This window comes from Narcine bancroftii, chromosome 10 (assembly GCF_036971445.1).
Source record: "Narcine bancroftii isolate sNarBan1 chromosome 10, sNarBan1.hap1, whole genome shotgun sequence".
NCBI classification, from domain to species: domain Eukaryota; kingdom Metazoa; phylum Chordata; class Chondrichthyes; order Torpediniformes; family Narcinidae; genus Narcine; species Narcine bancroftii.
Window position 1 is genome coordinate 30,121,590 of NC_091478.1, and position 19,529 is coordinate 30,141,118.

At 46.1% G+C, this 19,529-nt stretch overlaps 1 protein-coding gene and 2 long non-coding RNA genes across 3 annotated transcripts in view; 2 read left to right on the forward strand and 1 right to left on the reverse strand.

Annotated features, from left to right (window-relative positions):
* LOC138744396 (uncharacterized) overlaps positions 1-11,195 on the forward strand; it is a 33,861-nt gene extending 22,666 nt beyond the window's left edge. The window contains exons 4-5 of the long non-coding RNA XR_011345504.1: positions 5,651-5,884; positions 10,656-11,195. This is a non-coding gene — a long non-coding RNA (uncharacterized lncRNA). The remainder of the gene's footprint in view (positions 1-5,650; positions 5,885-10,655) is intronic.
* On the reverse strand, positions 186-14,121 carry LOC138744394 (homeobox protein vent1-like). Its single transcript, XM_069900511.1, has 3 exons — positions 13,806-14,121; positions 13,328-13,500; positions 186-977 (listed from the first exon to the last, which is right to left on the reverse strand). Exons 1-3 carry the CDS (start codon positions 13,981-13,983, stop codon positions 675-677), a joined length of 654 nt encoding a protein of 217 aa, XP_069756612.1. The 5' UTR covers positions 13,984-14,121; the 3' UTR covers positions 186-674.
* Positions 13,311-19,529, forward strand: part of LOC138744399 (uncharacterized) — a 51,690-nt gene continuing 45,471 nt past the window's right edge. The window contains exon 1 of the long non-coding RNA XR_011345507.1: positions 13,311-14,685. This is a non-coding gene — a long non-coding RNA (uncharacterized lncRNA). The remainder of the gene's footprint in view (positions 14,686-19,529) is intronic.

The following is a 19,529-nucleotide window of genomic DNA, read 5'->3' on the forward strand; positions in this document are numbered from 1 at the left end:
TTGAAAGAAATTAGCTAAACACCACTGCTAAATCTTCAAAGAAAGGAATTTAAATCTACAGCATAAAGTATTTGCCGAATAACATCACTCCATGTTATTTCAGGCACAAATCTTTAAAAGATCCACATTGAATTTCTTAATCTAATGCTGTAACTTCATTTAATTATCTTTTCAAATTTGGCAGTTATTTTCAACTAGTTAATCTGAAGACAGTAATCACAGTATTTTACGATAATCTTTTGTAATTTGTGTGAAGGAATTGTTGTTTCAATGTGAACTGCAGAGTACACAGAAGATCATCACACTACACTTTTATTTGCATACCACAGAGAAAAAAGATCTAAATATCACCCTTTGTGGTTGATACTATGGACCAAGAGCAGTCATGTATATCCCCAAATATAAAGGTAATTTGAGAAGCTCTGCATGAATGTACCTGTATTGAAAAATATTAAGTTTTTTTAAAAAAAGTATAAAATATCATAACCAAATTTAGATTGCTTTATAAATGACTGCCTGGTCTTGAAAATCTTGAGATGCATTACAGAGAAGTACACACATACAACTTCAAAAATAGTTGAAAATTGACTGAAAAAATATATACTATAATCGCATGGTAAAGGAATGTACATTATTTTTTTGTCAGGTGTAGTATATATTGCTGTCGATCTAATCTATTGGGTGGTGAGGTTTGGGTGGAATCGACCAGTAGTAACTTTTGGACTGATTAGAGGTAGATTTGGCTGATAGCCAAAGCATCGTAAGAAGTGATCAGAGATTGAAGTTTGAGTGAGGACAGGTCTGAATTCAGGGTAGTGCGGAGAAAAGCTGGAATCCACCATATGATGCCCGCTCTGAATAGAGTGATATGGATGGGAGAAATATTGAAGGAGCAGTCTTGTCTTGAAGGCCTCAGCCTGAGCAATTTGAAGCTGCTGTTTAAGTTTCATCCGACGATTCTGAAACCAGGTTTTGACCTAAAACAAATGTAAAAGACAGATAATTGCTAAATGAGCAGTGCAGTTTATAATCATTTTAAATATCTGAGCACAATTTACTAGTTTTTCCCCAACCCCATCTCCAGCCTTGTGGAGGTACCCTCGTCTTGCATGGTGCATAGAAAGCATTGCGAGTGTTTGAACCTTGTGGTATAAACCTTATCACATATTTCCTAGAATATCACAATGCAACATCAAACACAATAATTATTTTCTTCCAAATTTGACTTGGTTTCTGAACCTGTTGATGCTTGCTAATGAATCTAAATCACCACCAACTCAGTTGAAATTGTGACTGTATCCGGTGCAACTCTAATTAGTAAAGGTTACCATACCTTTAAACTTTGAGGTGAGCAATAACATTTTTTTTTATATAAACATAGACACCTTACTGCTGAATCCTTATTTGTAACATTCAAAACAAATAAATCTTTAAAATTTTTAAGTTCAGACATACAGCACGGTAACAGGCCCTTCCAGCTCAGAAGCCTATGCCACCCAATTACATTCTACAACCCTGTACAGCTTTGAATTTTATCTTGATCAAAAGCCAGGGTTTGCAATTGCTGCACTAAAATATCTGGTCTCCAAAATACTCTCAGACTGGGAGTTCCAGAGATTCAACACTGCAAGAAATTCCTGTGTACCTTAATGGAAACATCTCTACATCTAGTCATGTTGCCACCCTCCTTAATGGAAACATCTCTACATCTAGTCATGTTGCCACCCTCCTTAATGGAAACATCTCTACATCTAGTCATGTTGCCACCCTTCTTAATGGAAACATCTCTACATCTAGTCATGTTGCCACCCTCCTTAATGGAAACATCTCTACATCTAGTCATGTTGCCACCCTCCTTAATGGAAACATCTCTACATCTAGTCATGCTGCCACCCTCCTTAATGGAAACATCTCTACATCTAGTCATGTTGCCACCCTCCTTAATGGAAACATCTCTACATCTAGTCATGCTGCCACCCTCCTTAATGGAAACATCTCTACATCTAGTCATGTTGCCACCCTCCTCCCCCCTCTGCCCAAAGATCTTCTATTTCAGAAAGATCACCACTTCATCTTTTAAAGCACCAAAGAGATACAAATTTATTCAACTGCTTGTGATTGAATTCATCTTTCATGCCAGAAATTACCCTAGTGAATCTCTTTAGGACTGACTCCTTTCTTAAATAAGGAGACCAAATTTGTATACAGTATTCTAGTATCCTGTTTAATTGCAACAATGCTGTTTCTAAATTCCAACCCTTTGCAATGAGGCCAAAATGCCATTCGTCTTTTAAAAAGAAAATCACTCGTTGCACATGTTGGATAACCTTTTGTGATTTGTGCACAAGAACATCTGGTTCCCTTTGTTCTTTGCTCATCTGCTATCTTTCTCTATTCAGATATTAGTCCAGCATATCCTCACCCTTTTGTACATTAAGATCAATTGGCCAGGTTTTTGCCCACTCACTCATCCATTCTTTTAAGTCCTGCCATTTATTGTATACTTTCCCCTTGCGTAGATCAAAGTGCAACACCTCACATTTTTTTTACATTAAACTCCACCTACCATTTCTCTGCTCATATCTGCAAGTGATCTACAGCTTGTTATGTGAAAGCCCACTACATCAAGTAATGACTAGTAACTAGTTACAAGCATCCAAGTGGAATAACAGGATTCCACACTATTTCCCTCTATGGGAAAGGCAATTCTGAATCCAAACTATCAATGTACTGGGGATCTCATGAATCTGTATGTTTCATGTCAGCCTACCATGGGGGGGCTTTATCAAATGCCTTAAAGTACAGGATTAAAGATCTCTTGCTCAAATCTATTCAGGACCTTCCTGAGACAACATTGGAATATTGTGTCTATTTTTGGTCTCAGAAGGCTCACCAGAAATGGCAAGTATGTCAATTAAGGATAGATTGAGTTGTGTGGGCCTGTAGTTTTGAGAAGGAAAGTAGATTTAATTGAATTGTCCCAAAGTAAAAGGATTAGAAAGTTTAGATATTGGAGAGCATACATCCCCCAGCAAGGTGTGGGGAGGGGGAGGCAATGGATGATTGTCTCAGGACTTCAGACAAGATATTTAGGACCAAAAAGGAGGTAACTTTCTCCCCCCCCCCCAACTTAGTGGGTGTTATCCTGTGGAATTCTTTACCACAGGCTAGTGGAAATCAAGACATTGGATACATTCAAGGAGGTAGATTGATATCTGGTCACAAAAGGCATCAAGATATATGTAGAGAGCAGTAATATGCTATTGCAGTGATTCTCAACCTTTTTTAAAAACACCTCCCCCCCCCCCACACTCACATACTGCCTCAAATAATCCCTTACTAACTACAGAGCACCTATGGCAACCTATAACCTGGAGTGCTGAGTCCCCCCCCTTCCAAAAAAACTTTATTCACAATCAATTATTTTTTACAGAAAAGAAAACAGTTCCAAGTCTTTTCACACCCACAAATGTCAGTCATATTTATACATTCCCATCAATGTACATTGTTACACTTGTTCTATTAATACAATTACCACTACTATGGCCCCTGTCATTTCCCCCCCCCCCCCCCCCCCATCCCCATCCCCAAACCTGTTGATTGAGGGACTTGTCACATCTGCCTTGACCATCTGGCAAGGATTTCCCCCTTCCCCCCCAAAAAAAAATCACCTAGTGCATTTGCCACTGCACACATTGAGGGTGTGATAAGAACATTTTTTCCCCCCAAAATATACTTTATTCACAATAAATTATTGACAAAATGGAAAACCATTCAAAAGTACATTGTTACATTTGTTCTCTCAATACAACATTACCACCACTGTGGCACCTTGTTGTTTCCACCCCCTCTGTTGTTTGAGGGACCTTCCCTTCAGTCTCAGTGCTCAGTAATGAGAGGACTCTGGACTGTGGTCCTTCCCCACAGCACCCTCATGATAGCTGCTCCAAGTCTCAGTGGAATGCACCAGTCAGCAGCATTCCAGGACCGACATCTGACTATGTTGAAAGTCCAACGGGTTTCAGGCAGACCAAAGTGGGTTTTTCAGTAGTTTAGGATGTCTGACTCTGGGTGCATCTCCAGGAACAACCTGTAGATCAGAGTCCTCTGTCACACTTCCGCTGGAGATGAACCATGACAGGTTAGTAAGAGATTACTTAAAGGTGGTATGTGAATGGAAAAAAGGTTGAGAACCACTGTGCTATTGAAAAAGGGGAATAATAGAACAGGATGGAAAAGATGAATAGTTGGCTCCTGTTATATGTTTACACAGTGGTGGTGTGCCAGAAGAACAATAGAAGGGTTAATGAGTTGAAGCAGTAAGTGGTCTTGAGGCCAAAGGTGAAAAGTAATTGAAAACTTAGCTCAGGGTCAAGTAAGACATAAACCTATTTAAACATGAAATACAATTGATATAGAATTGACAAAATCAATTATGTTTAAGTTAATGTTACTATATTCTTCTTAGAACTGGAGTGAAATTACAACATTGAAAAATGTTGACATTTATGGAGGACATTTTATTGACATGTACTCTTCCTCAGTACAGTTTTTTGCACTGCCAATAAGTGGTAATTCTGCCTGGCCACAGGAAAAAGTCTCAGGGTTGTATGTGATGTCATGTATGTGCTCTAACAATAAATCGGACTTTGAATAATTCTGTGGAATCTTGCTGTGGACAGCTCGTCATAGTTTTCTCTAGTAATGCTCAAACAAGCAGCAATTTGCACAGAACATTCCTGTCTGTTTTGACTACAAATTCACAAATGGATGACTTGCATTGAAAATGAAGCAAAACACCAATGTAAGAATATAGAAATATAGAACTTGTGTTTTAAAATAACTACACAGAAATCATTGCAGAGGAAATGGACTCCAGGAAGCAAGGCACAAGCCTGAGACGCTCAAACACTCAGACAAGAATCCATTCTCATCTCATCTATAGAGCCTTATCCTGATGCCTGCCCAAATCCATTTCACACAATAGCACCAACTGGCCAGCACTAGAATCAACGAGCTGTCAAACGGGAGCCCATCATAAATTGGTCTCCCATCCAAAACCAGCTGATAGCTTACCACTTGTCGGACTCACTATAGGCTGCAGTAATCAACCTGTAGTGCTAAGGGTGTCACTCAAACCCTGAATGCTATTGTTCTGAGGCTGAAGTTTCTGTCTCCTTGGCCAACGTTAAGAATCTATGATTACTGTGGAACCAGATATTTACATGTTAAATGGAAGCCAGAAACCAGACAGGCAGGTACTGATAATGATGTGTAATGAGAACTACCTTTCCAGACCTCTGTTAAATCTAATCTTCTATGTACCTGTAAGATGTTCGTAATCATAACTGGTGCTTGAGATTAAATGACCAACAACAAACCATTTCCTTGTTATTATGAAGGAGGAAATGCAAGATGGAAAACTTAAGCTGTGTCAATACCTACAAAGAAATGTTACTCATTTTGTATGCAGGAAAATGCTTTAAATATTGTACCCTGTGAGTGTGTTCTTTGAATGAGTTCACATAATCAGAGTGAGGTGACCACTGTCTACTAAACACTATAGACTGTACATTCCCGCTAGTGTTATTTTAATAAAGTCTGTTTGAATTGTATAGTGTACCTTGGTTGTGCTTTTATACCTTGACAGGAGCACGGCTATCACATTGGCGAAGTCAGCAATCTCTTGCTAGGAATATCACCATGTATGTTGTAAGTGGCCACAAGGACACTGGGACATCGGACGGAGCAGCAGTACACCCTCAGCACCCTTGAGCCAGACCTCCTTTGCTGACCCAGGGTAACATTGTGGTTCCTCATACGAGGTTGATCTGGTTCCCTGCCGAAAGAAAAACGAACCAAGGCACAGCATCCAGTACCCAAGGTGAGATGTGTTTACAGTGATGACTTTATAGTGAGAGAAAAAGGGTTTGAGAATACGAGAAGTGTTTGTGATAAGTTATGAGAAGTCTTCATGAGATGGTTTATAAAAGAAGTGTTTCTGTTACAATATACCATATATATATGGTATATATAGTCTGGAAAAACAACCAACTGAAAACCCTCACAAAGATTAGCATATACAGAGCCGTTGTCATACCCACACTCCTGTTCGGCTCCAAATCATGGGTCCTTTACCGGCATCACCTACGGCTCCTAGAACGCTTCCACCAGCTTTGTCTCCGCTCCATCCTCAACATTCATTGGAGCGACTTCATCTCCAACATCAAAGTACTCGAGATGGCAGAGGCCGACAGCATCGAATCCACGCTGCTGAAGATCAAACTGCGCTGGGTAGGTCACGTCTTCAGAATGGAGGACCATCGCCTTCCCAAGATCGTGTTATATGGCGAGCTCTCCACTGGCCACCGAGACAGAGGTGCACCAAAGAAGAGGTACAAGGACTGTCTAAAGAAAGCTCTTGGTGCCTGCCACATTGACCACCGCCAGTGGGCTGATCTCGCCTCAAACCGTGCATCTTGGTGCCTCACAGTTCGGTGGGCAGCAACCTCCTTTGAAGAAGACTGCAGAGCCCACCTCACTGACAAAAGACAAAGGTGGAAAAACCCAACACCCAACCCCAACCTACCAATTTTCCCTTGCAACCACTGCAACCGTGTCTGCCTGTCCCGCATCGGACTTGTCAGCCACAAACGAGCCTGCAGCTGACGTGGACATTACCCCTCCATAAATATTCGTCCACGAAGCCAAGCCAAAGAAAAGAAAAAGAAAGAAAGAATCCTGCCATATAATAGCTTGCTGCCTACAAATTGAGAAAGCTCACCTGTCAGTGCAGGTATACATGGCAGGAGATGTTCTGACACTTGGGTATCATTTTGGGCAGCTGGTTACTTCTTGGCCAGGTCTATTTAAACTATTTGAACATACTGTGTTTTACCACATTAAATTACAATACGCTACTACTCGGAATCAGGTTGTTGCGGTAGCTTGCGCCAAATTATTCCTGCTAAGTGCAAAGGTCAGTTGGCAGGCAACCCAGTCAGATCCAGTACTCCTCGCCACTAACAGATACCCCGACATCAATTCGGAACACAGGCTGGGAATATAGGGCAAGACGTGGACAAAAGCGGAGAAGGGTACCCAGTACATACAATGTGTCACATTAAACAATACCGTACCCTGTCAGTGGCATTAACCAAAAAGTTAGGGGATGAAGCAGGAGGGACATGGAATACCAGTACAATTGCCAAAGCGGAACAACTGCTATGGCAAAAAGATGCCTCTAAGAAATGGAAAGATAGGATTAGAGAATGAAAGGAGGAGGCTTAAAAAAAGTAGGATGAGGAAAGAAATAGGCACTGGAGGGTAATCGCAAGCAAGAGAGGCATAGCAGTCTACACTCAAAACGGTCACACTAAGACATGGCAGGTATTGCAGTCAGAGTGCGTCTGGCATGATAAATAGCAGACGAAAGATAATGAACATAAAAACAAGCACTTATTAACTAATAAGATAACTGAAACCCAAAATGATCTTTTGGTAACCTCTATGTCTGGCATAGAGACCCTATTCACCCATGACGATGAGAAAGAGGAGTCCCTGAACTCTCAGGGGATAGCCCCTCCACCCCAATGCTACAACCCAAACCATCCAAGCCAGAGACAGGTCCCAGTCCCTACAGCACCAATCTTCTATGCTTCCAATGAAGAGGTAGAGATACTAGACAACCACAGACTCCTTCCAAACAGAACAGTCCCCAATCCAAGAGCAGGCCATGGGAATCATCCAGATACTATGGAACTGTATACCCACTGGAAGCCAAAAGAAATGCTGATCTCACAGAATGCTCCCGACAGGGAAAACAGATCCAGTGAAATTTGTCAATTACATACAGTCCACAATGACCATGTATGCAGCACACTCCCACGATCTTTTCTCCCTCATACATGCAATATTAGATGTTGAGGAAAATGAGAAATGGAAAAATGCAATGGGAGGGGGAGCTGCACCCATAGTATCCTTTAACCTGATGGTACAACTACACAACATTGAACAGGGACTATAATACTCCACAGACATGCGGAATTTCCCGAAGCACCCTATTGATATGGGCAAAGTACTAGCATGCAAACCCATACCCAAAGAGTCTGCCACTGATTTTTGGGAAAGATTCACTGCCACATACAGAACACATGCCAGTGATAACACAACAATGGGGGAACCTCATCACAATTTAATGCCATATTAATGCAGACCCTGTCTGACAAAATGGCCCTATTAATAAAGACTAATCTTGACTAGGCAGATAATACCAAGGAACAACAGCGACGTGCAGTACTTATTTTGTGGCTCAATTGCAAAGAAGCTGAGGCTTCCACACCATTAAAACTTTAATAAGAATTCCCCATTCGCCAACAAGAAACTGACCTCGACAGCTTAGCAGCAAACAGCAACTTGAGCGACACTGCTGCCAGCAGCTATCAGATTTTATTTCAGAGAGGTCATCAATCTACACTTCAGTGACAGGTATTACGAGCCCAGAGGACCCCAAAACCCAGTGTCTCGTATTCACCAAGACAAATGGTTACTTAAACAAAAGAGTTGCTTTTAATTATCTTTAAACATGAAAACAGAATCAAACTTTAACTTATTACTATTAACTTACTTAACCCCTTTCTAATTATAAGCGCACATGTATGTAATATGTGTGTGTGTAAGTTAGAAAAGTTCTTTGATTCACAGTCCAATCTCACTTATCATTCCTGCAAGTTCACTGGTTGCAGGCAATTCTTATACTGTGCACAGAATTTACCATTTATGAATTCCACCAAGCTTTGGTGCTTGAAAGGTAAATGGTTACCACTCAGGAAGGTTCTTGTCAGTTTTCAGAGAGAGATTTGTAGTTTGCTGGACACAAACTGATTTCTTCTAATCAGCCACATCAGTGTCTTGCCGAAGAAACTTGCCCCATCAGGGTTTTCCAGATGATAACCTCTTTCTTTCAGGACACCATGGAGTTCTTTTTGTGTCTCTTATTTCAAATGAAACATTAGGTAGTCAATTCTTTCCTCTTGTATGGACCACAAGGGCTTTGACCAGGCTGAACTAAGAATTCAACAACCCTTCTTCAAAATGGGGTTTTTCCACAAGCTTGTCAGCTTGTCCTGTTCCAGTCCCAACTGCTGCTGCTGAACTGAAAAATTGAATTCTCTCTTGCACATGCACACAGAGAAAAACCTATTTGACTCTTTCTGCTTACAAAACCACATGACCCTCTTAGAGTAGCAAAACTGCACTCAGACAACCTGCGGCTCTAAACCTAATCCTCCGAGTTCTTTCATCTGTTGCTTTTCAAAACAACAATCCATTAGTGAAGTCTCTTGGGCACTCTTCAAAGTTTTTGCAAAGGCACTCAGAGCCAGGCAACTGGCTTGAGCAGAGCTCCAGTATTTTAAATGAGATCAGTTTTGAAGTGTTTGTATGTGACCTACACTTAAAAAAAAACCTGCCACAATTTATCTCTTATAAAACATATCTATATACAATACAAAATACAACATAATCTGTCACAAAGGACTGGAGAGCTCCCATGCCTATGAGGTACAGAAACAACCAAGCACAAGTTCTCCAGTATGACAGACCACCAGACAATCATTCCAGACCCTACCCCAACAGACCCTCAATGACCTGCTTTAGATGTGGGGGGGAGGGGCCACCAGAAGAGGTAATGTCCCACTCCACCAGAGGATATGAGCATCTCACAGGGCTGACAGATTCCCTTCACCTCTCCCAACCCTTTCAGGCAATGACTACAGGCTGACATGCCAGCCTTAATGTTTTCCTTGGTAGCAAAATGCAACAATGAACCGATTGTATGAATGAAGGTCCAGGCAGTCCCCATCCCATGTTTAATTGATTCAGGGGGCCACACTCTTTAACACATTCTGGAAAGGAAGCAATGGTAAAGATGGCAAAACAAACCTGGTGACACCACAAGTACCATCAGGAAGCCCTTGAAACTGGTATCAGAATGTAATATAAGTAAGAGAAGAAATCCTGGCAAAGCATTGGTGTACCGAAAGGAATCACCCCAATGCCACAACAACCCTTTGATACCATACAAATAGATTATCGAATTACTTAGCATTCAGTCGTACAAGTATTGCTTGACAATAATTGAACTTTTTAGTAGGTGGATAGAAGCCATACCAACCTCAAATACTATAGCAGAGACAATGGTGGGTATCTTACTCCAAGAAATTATTCCAAGATTTGGAATCCCAACAATTATCAGTTCTGACAATGGGCCACACATCATAGCTAAAATTAACAAGGAAATCTGCAATCATTTCCAAATAAAACAACAATTTCACTGTGTACACGACCCTCAGGCAGCAGGGATTGTAGAAAGAGCAAATGGCACTTTAAAAGCAAAGTTAACAAAGTTGATCGAGGAGACAGGGTTGAAATGGATCAAGTTCCTGCCACTGGCACAATTTGAGATGATGGTAACCCTGCATACTGCCACTGGCCTGACTCCAGCAGAGATCATATATGGCCACCCCCTGCGCACCCCATGGGGGGCAGAAACCAGCACATAGGTGACTTTGGACCTCCATGCCTTGAATGAGAGGATGATAGAAATACGTAAAGAAACTAACCCACATTCTTGTCAGCTTTACATTCATTCACAGGTTATCACAACCCAGAGGACAGCAGCCGAAGGACAGGGGGACATCACCATTCAACCAGGGCACTTTGTTCTTCATGGTGGAAAGGACCAGCCCAAGTACTTCGCTCCACACCAACCACACTAAAGGATTGGCACGACAACACGAAAGATGAAAGCAACCCCTGCAGGACATTGACTGACAGCTTCTCGTGTATAGTTTTCATATTATGCTACTGCTCATGCTAATGTGTAATGAGAACTACCTTTCCAGACCTCTGTTAATCTTATCTTCTGTGTGCCTGTAAGATGTTTGTAATCATAACTGGTGCTTGAAATTAAATGACCAACAATAAACCATTTCCTTGTTATTATGAAGGAGGAAATGCAAGATGGAAAACTTGAGCTGTGTCAATACCTTCAAAGAAATGTTACTCCTTTTGTATGCAGGAAAAAGCCTTAAATATTGTACCCTGTGAGTGTGTTCTTCGAATGAATTCACACATAGGGAGGTGACCATTGTTAATTAAACATTACAGAATGCGCATTCCTGCTAGTGTTAATTTAATGAAGTCTGTTTGAATTGTATTGTGTACCTTGGTTGTGCTTTTATACCTTGACAGGAGTGCAACTATCACACCAAACAAAGCCTGAAACATTGGTTAGGTATCCACCTTTTCATTTTTGATTTTGAAAGTTTGGTGCGTTGAGTTTCTCCAGCATTGTGCTTTTGCACTGAAAATGAGATCAGGTTAGACACATTTTGCACTCTTTTCACCACACTGTCCATTCTTTCAGGAGACCAAGACACCAAAATGCCTTCCTGTTTTTTGCTTTGACTTTAAAGAAGTGCTCAAGCACATAATGGCAATAATATATCTTAACCTCCTATGGGTGCTACGAGATCAGCTGAGTTCCTCCAGCATTGCTGTGTTTTACAGTGCTGGGGAGGGGCGTCGCCGAGGTCCCGGGGAGGGGAGGGGAGGGGCGTCGCCGAGGTCCCGGGGAGGGGAGGGGAGGGGCGTCGCCGAGGTCCCGGGGAGGGGAGGGGAGGGGCGTCGCCGAGGTCCCGGGGAGGGGCGTCGCCGATGTCCCGGGGAGGGGAGGGGAGGGGCGTCGCCGAGGTCCCGGGGAGGGGAGGGGAGGGGCGTCGCCGAGGTCTCGGGGAGGGGAGGGGAGGGGCGTCGCCGAGGTCCCGGGGAGGGGAGGGGAGGGGCGTCGCCGAGGTCCCGGGGAGGAGAGGGGAGGGGCGTCGCCGAGGTCCCGGGGAGGGGCGTCGCCGAGGTCCCGGGGAGGGGCGTCGCCGAGGTCCCGGGGAGGGGCGTCGCCGAGGTCCCGGGGAGGGGAGTCGCCGAGGTCCCGGGGAGGGGAGGGGAGGGGCGTCGCCGAGGTCCCGGGGAGGGGAGGGGAGTCGCCGAGGTCCCGGGGAGGGGAGGGGAGTCGCCGAGGTCCCGGGGAGGGGAGGGGAGTCGCCGAGGTGCCGGGGAGGGGAGGGGAGTCGCCGAGGTCCCGGGGAGGGGAGGGGAGTCGCCGAGGTCCCGGGGAGGGGAGGGGAGTCGCCGAGGTCCCGGGGAGGGGAGGGGAGTCGCCGAGGTCCCGGGGAGGGGAGGGGAGTCGCCGAGGTCCCGGGGAGGGGAGGGGAGTCGCCGAGGTCCCGGGGAGGGGAGGGGAGGGGCGTCGCCGAGGTCCCGGGGAGGGGAGGGGAGGGGCGTCGCCGAGGTCCCGGGGAGGGGCGTCGCTGAGGTCCCGGGGAGGGGAGGGGAGGGGCGTCGCCGAGGTCCCGGGGAGGGGAGGGGAGGGGCGTCGCCGAGGTCTCGGGGAGGGGAGGGGAGTCGCCGAGGTCCCGGGGAGGGGAGGGGAGGGGCGTCGCCGAGGTCCCGGGGAGGAGAGGGGAGGGGCGTCGCCGAGGTCCCGGGGAGGGGCGTCGCCGAGGTCCCGGGGAGGGGCGTCGCCGAGGTCCCGGGGAGGGGCGTCGCCGAGGTCCCGGGGAGGGGCGTCGCCGAGGTCCCGGGGAGGGGCGTCGCCGAGGTCCCGGGGAGGGGCGTCGCCGAGGTCCCGGGGAGGGGAGGGGAGTCGCCGAGGTCCCGGGGAGGGGAGGGGAGTCGCCGAGGTCCCGGGGAGGGGAGGGGAGTCGCCGAGGTCCCGGGGAGGGGAGGGGAGTCGCCGAGGTCCCGGGGAGGGGAGGGGAGTCGCCGAGGTCCCGGGGAGGGGAGGGGCGTCGCCGAGGTCCCGGGGAGGGGAGGGGCGTCGCCGAGGTCCCGGGGAGGGGAGGGGCGTCGCCGAGGTCCCGGGGAGGGGAGGGGCGTCGCCGAGGTCCCGGGGAGGGGAGGGGAGTCTCCGAGGTCCCGGGGAGGGGAGGGGAGTCGCCGAGGTCCCGGGGAGGGGAGGGGAGGGGCGTCACCGAGGTCCCGGGGAGGGGAGGGGAGGGGAGTGGCGTCGCCGAGGTCCCGGGGAGGGGAGGGGAGGGGCGTCGCCGAGGTCCCGGGGAGGGGAGGGGAGGGGCGTCGCCGAGGTTCGGGGAGGGGAGGGGAGGGGCGTCGTCGAGGTCCCGGGGAGGGGAGGGGCGTCGCCGAGGTCCCGGGGAGGGGAGGGGCGTCGCCGAGGTTCGGGGAGGGGAGGGGCGTCGCCGAGGTCCCGGGGAGGGGCGGGGCGTCGCCGAGGTCCCGGGGAGGGGCGGGGCTGGTACTGCGGACTCACCTGCGTCTCTGATAGGCGGAGTTCCCCAGCCAGGCTCCGCCTCACAACGCTGCCCGGGTACTGCTGGCGCTGGAAGCTGCGTTCGAGCATGCGCACTTGTTCCTCGGTGAAGCTGGTACGCAGCCGCCGGCGGTCCGCCCACTGTCTGCTCCTGGAGTCGCCGCTGCCGTTGGCTGTGTTTGGGTGGGGAGGGGGAGAAACACAAGACTCACAACCCCGCTCGGGCAGCATCCCCGTCTGAAACGTCCGCCTCCTCGCAATCAACGGAGCGGGGAACAAACGTCCCAATGACTTCACGTGGAACCTGAAGCCGCCTTCTCGGGTCCAGTGTGAACCCTCGCCGAAAAACGGACGGGAATCATTTAAATACCCCCCCCCCCAAAAAAAGGTGCGACTCTCGGGTGGAAACAAAACTAAAACGGATGGTTCACATTCTGCCCTTCAAGGCTCCAGGTGACCCGTCCCCTCCTTCACTTACCAGCTGCCAGCTGGGGGCTGAGGCCCTGGTTGGGGCTGGGGAGTGAGCGACCTGGCTGCTCGGTGGAGCTCTCGGCCGCTCGGTTGCCAGGAAGCGAGTGGTTGCAATGACTCTGGGCCTCTTCGCCGCGCTGGCTGCTCCGGGCAAGCCACTCCACTGAAAAAGCGGCTTCCAGCATCTCGAGCGGAGAACCGTAAGGCGCGGCTGCTTTCCGATGCACGGCTATTTATGGGACATTTCCTCACATTGCTTCGACATCAAAGCAAGGATCCCAATAAACAAGGGCTTGACTCACCGGCCCGACGAAAGCGGCATGAATATACGACGCGGTGAACTCAGGATATCGAGATGTGGCGCCAAGTTCAACCAGAAATAAAATCACATTGAGAAGTGTTGGTAGCTTCACGAGTCCGTGGCCTTCGGCGGATTCAACCCCAGCACGATAAATGGCAAAATGATCTGACAAAGATAAACGCAGAACATCCCAGAGCCAGGAGCAGTGACGGTTCAAACGGGGTCACTGGTCAGATCGGATCAAACTGTGCGCATTTGCTTGCCTTGGTTGACGCTTTGAATATGCAGACATCCCTCTCTCCAAAGCCATTTGTTTCTTTTTTTTTATCTTGGATGAAAGTGATGCATCTTAGGACAGGGAATCTCTGGTGGTGTAGCATTAACTGTAGGGCTGCAGGAGGCTTTTCAGATTCTCACCATCCAATTCATTTCGATGGTCAAACTGTATTTCATTTTAAGACCTCAATTGGGATGTAAAACTGAGTTAACAGGGGACCTGCAGATACTGGAAATTTGAAGCAACACCTAAAATGCTGGAGTAAGGTCAGGCAACATCCATGGAAGGCAATAGATAGTTAACATTTCGGTAAGTAGAACTAGTATTTATTGTCCAATCTAGAACATAGAAAACCATAGCACATTACAGGCCATTCAAACCTATATATTCCTACAAGTGGTGGAATAACCATTAAACTGAGTAGGCTTAAGCCTAGGGGCCTGGAAGGTCATGCTCCCTGCAGGAGCCGGGACCTCGGGCTCTATAATTTTTTGACTCCAAAAGTTCAATCAACCCCTGGATGTTTATCGACCCCCCCCCCCCCCAAGCATTTTTCAACCTCTTGACCCCCAGAGGTCAATATCGACCACTTTGGAGACCTTTAATTTGTTATTTAACAGAACCTAAATCACTTTATTCTGTTCAACGAAGGGGGGGGGGGTCGGGCCTTACTAAAGCTTAACCTAGGGACTGGTGGTAATTAGTCTGCCACTGATTCCTACCAAAAAATAACTAAACCTTTCCTTCCTCGTAACCCTCTATTTTTTTTTCATCCATGTGCCTGGCTAAGAGTCTCTTAAATGCCCCCAGTGTTCCAGCCTTCACCACCATCCCTACCAAGGTATTCCAGGCACCCACAGCACTGTGTAAAAAAAAACTTACCCCTGATGTCTCCCCTAAACTTCCCTCCTTTCACTTTGTGCAGATGTCCTTTGGTGTTTGCTACTCACACTCTTGGAAACAGGAGCTGGCTGTCTAACTTGTATATTTATTTTATCATTAGTTGCATGCATTATTATTTCCAATATATATTTTGCATTTCTTAATTTCAAAAATAAAAGTATTCATAACAATATACAATACAAAACAATACTTGGTTTTCTCTATCATGTTTTTATCAAGTTAGTGCATTCCTAGTCTCAGTATATTCTATCATTCTTTGTACGAAATGCCCATCTCATGCAAGTAAATGCATAGAGCCATACATCCTTTTAGTGTTTGAGGGGCTATTGCACAGTATTCAGCCCCTCAGTGGCAGCAAAATCATTGATTTCCATTTCTGCACCCCAAAGCTTTCATGTTGGCTGCACCAAGCTTCACTGTTTGGAATTTGAATTCACTCATGGACATCTCATACCTGAAAACTAACAAATTTTGGGAGGACTATAGTTCGTCTTTCACCGAGTTGTGATCATCCAGCAGCATTGGATGTTTGTATTGCTATGCATTCCTGCAAACAGCCCATAAATCAAAAAGGCTTCTGTAAATTAAAGTCAGATTAGTCTGGTAAAATTGGTAGCACTGCCAGAGCAGCTATAATGGAAGCACTATCTCAGGTATGGACCCAGTGGTGTGGGGAGCAAGAGACACAACATTGCTCCACAGGGTCCAACTGCCCAGTCGTCATGTCATTGGCTCTGCACTGGCTTTAAAAGGCATGGTAGAGGGGCTGATGGAAGTTTTAACATTCTATAACATGGCGATGCCTGTGTCAGGCAGGGCTGTAGACTCTGGGGCACAATGGCTGATGCTGGGCACCAGAATTGGGGGAACACCACCGCACCCCACCACTTCGAGAAGAAGAAGCCTGGGAAACGTCCCTACAAGAAGGTTACCATGGCAGCAGATCAGCAAGGGGCTCAGTGGTCGAAGAACTCAAAGGCTGCGGGCTGTGGGTGACTTGCGGTGTGGAGTGATTTGACATTCTTTTTTTGGTCGCTCTGTAGTTGAATTAACATGATTATTCTTTCTCAAATCACCTATAAATTGTTAACTGCACAATAAACATATTGGACCGCCAGCTATACGTGACTGGTAATTTAACATCACAATCACAGGTTAAGACAAACCAAGACTCAATTAGGGTTTTTAGACTGCAGGCAATCAATTTAATTTGCAGTTACATGGCCAGTCTAAAAGGAAAGTGCAGGAATTTGTAGTCAATTCCTGCACTGTGATTTATCCTGCAGGACCCCTACTACTTTTCGGGGGAAGCCTGCTGTCTAAATTGCACCGCAAAACTCACCTCATGCATTTGACATCCAGCTGATAACTCAGGCCACGTTGCTCCACGTAAAAGCACTGAGACTAATGTACACAGGATCTTCAGGGGTGCAGTGTAAACAACCACAAGGTGAGTAATTATGTTAATTTATTACTGTCTAAAAAGAAACACTTGTTTGCCAGTCCTGCATGCAACATTTCTTTATTTTTCAGCAGGTAAAGACAGGTGCTAAAATCCTCTGTCGGGTGCAGAAGAGCTGCTGAAGGTGCTTTGTGAAGTCCCACTCAAAACAGCCTTTGATAATTTGAAATGTTTTATTTTAATGTTCTTGTTTGCCTCTAATAGAGATGTCTTAAACTGTTCAAATAATTAAAACATCGATTTCATGAAAAGTGCAACGACAATAAAAGAAATAATGCACTTGCCTTTTCCATGGTGTCACGAAAACATATGCTCGCCCATCCTGGCAACGCAGGTGGCCGGATGTGAAGTGAATGGCTGTGCTCCCTATACCAGACCACCACTTCACCGCTGGACCTATTGGTGAAGGAGGCAGCCACATATTGCTGGTATCTGACTCCAGGATATTTCACGATACTTGAATGTATGAATATATGATAATAGGAGCAGGAGTAAGCTCCTCAGCTCTCAAGCCTGCCTCAATATAATCATGGCTGATTTCCCCAGGCTTCATCTGCTCTTCTGTATCGATTATCTGAAACTCTCAAATCCCAGATCTTTCAAAAAATTATTTACTTCCTCCTTTACTCCGCTTCTGTTCACGCTACTGACTCATGACTGCATCACCAGATCCAGCTCCAACAGTGTCATCGAATGTGCAGGTTACACGATGGTAGTTGGCCTCATTAGCAACAATGATAGGTCATTCTACAGAGAAAAGGTGGAAAATCTTGTGAAATGGTGCAAGAGTAACAACCTGAGTCTTAATGTGGACAAGATGAGGGAGATGATCGTGGACTTCAGGAGGACCAGGAATGACCACCCTCCACTACACATCAACAACTCTGTAGTGGAGAGAGTGAAGAGCATCAAGTTCCTTGGAGTTCACTTAAATAGTGACCTATGGTGGACATATAACATCTCACTTGTCAGGAAGGTGCAACAGTGACTGCACTTCCTGAGAAGACTGAAGTGGGCAAGGCTACCAGCCACCATCATGTCAATCTTCAGCATGAACTCTATCGAGAGCATCTTGGCTGTCTGCATCACAGTGTGGTACGGTTGGTGCAGAGAAATGGAGTGGAGGTCCACAGGGCCACAAGAATGACAGAGAGGGTCACTGGAATCTCCCTCACTCCCATCGACATGATCAACCAGAATAGTTGTCTGAATAGGTCGCACAAAATCTTTGAAGGCCCTTCCACTCTGCACAAAGCATCTTTCAGCTCCTGTTGGGGAAGAGATACGAGAGCATCAGCGCCAGCACCACCAGGCTAAAAAACAGCTTCTTTCCAGGGGCAGTGAGAATGTTGAACAACCAAAGGAAATGCTTACACTAACCATATAGGACTCTCATATTTACAAAGAAAAAAATCATTATATGAATACTTATTCTGCATATGTATTATTGGTCTGTATGTGTGTTCTGTCTGGTTGTGTGTCTGCGTGTTTTGCACCGAGGACTGGAGAACACTATTTCATCAGGTTGTACTTGTACAATCAGATAACAGTAAACTTGATGACTTGTAATATCCGCAATGACCTAACTACAATAGCAGATTTCAAATTTATTATCAGAGTACACACATGGCATCACATACAACACTGAGATTATTTTTTCCAGTGAGCAAGGCAATTATTGGTAGTGCAAAAAAAAACTGTACATAATGTAAACAAATAAATAAATGTAAACAACTGACTATGAATGCAGAGAGGAAAAAAAACAATCAAGTGCAAAAGTAGAGTCCTTAATAAGTCCCTGATTGAATTTATTGTTGAGGAATCTGATGGTGGAGGGATAGCAGCTGTTCCTGAACCTGGTAGTGTGAGCCTTGTGGCACCTATACCTCTTTCCTGATGGTAGCAACGAAAACAGCGTGTGCAAGGTGGTGTGAGTCCTTGATGATTGCTGCTTCTCTCCGACGGCAGCATTCCCCTTTGATGTTCTTGATGGTGGGGAGGGTTTTACCTCTGATGTCCATTACTTTTTGCAGTGCTTTATGCTCAAGGGTATTGGTGTCCCCATACCATACTGTGATGCAGCTGTTAAACACACTTTCCACCCCACATCAGTATAAATTGGTCAGGGTTTCCAACGTTATGCCAAACCTCTGCTTGATGAAGTAGAGGTGCTGACGTGCTTACTTCACGATGCCGTTAGTGTGTTAGCTCCTCCAAGGTTGTGACTCCCAAGAACTTAAATTTGGTCACCCTCTCCACCTCTGATCCCCCAGTGATCCCTGGATCCAACCGCTCTATGGACGACACCCTCGTCACCGCCCTCCATCTGCCCTCACCCACCTTGAAAATAAGGACTCGCATGTTTGAATGCATTTTATTAACTTCAGTTCAGCATTCAACACAGGAAGTTGATCCTGCTGGGCCTAAGCACCTCCCTCCGCAATTGAATTCTTGACTTCCTGAAGCAGTCTGGATCGGTAACAGCGCTTCCAAGACCATCACACTGAGCAGGCCCACCCCCCACCCCCCAGGGCTTTGTGCTTAGTCCACTGCAGTTCATTCTGCTGACCCACGATTATGCAGCTAAACAGTTCGAACTACATTATCAAGTTCGCTGACGACACGACTGTGGAGGGGTTTATTAGTAAGAATGAGGAGTCAGCGTACAGAGATGAGGTGCAGTCGCTAAATTTACTGAGTCCACTAAACTGTTAGGCTTCAGACTTGACATTTATTTTAATTTGCTAATACTCTCTAAAAAGCTTTGTGATGTTGTGGTGTACTAAAG

Bases quoted from the DNA above. Each gene is read 5' to 3' on its own strand.
- LOC138744394 (XM_069900511.1), bottom strand. From the start codon at position 13,983: ATGCTGGAAGCCGCTTTTTCAGTGGAGTGGCTTGCCCGGAGCAGCCAG. The intron at 13,501-13,805 runs GTAAGTGAAGGA...ACCCAAACACAG, and splicing joins CAGCCCCCAGCTGGCAGCTG to CCAACGGCAGCGGCGACTCC. The intron at 978-13,327 runs GTGAGTCCGCAG...CATTTGTTTTAG, and splicing joins TCCGCCTATCAGAGACGCAG to GTCAAAACCTGGTTTCAGAA.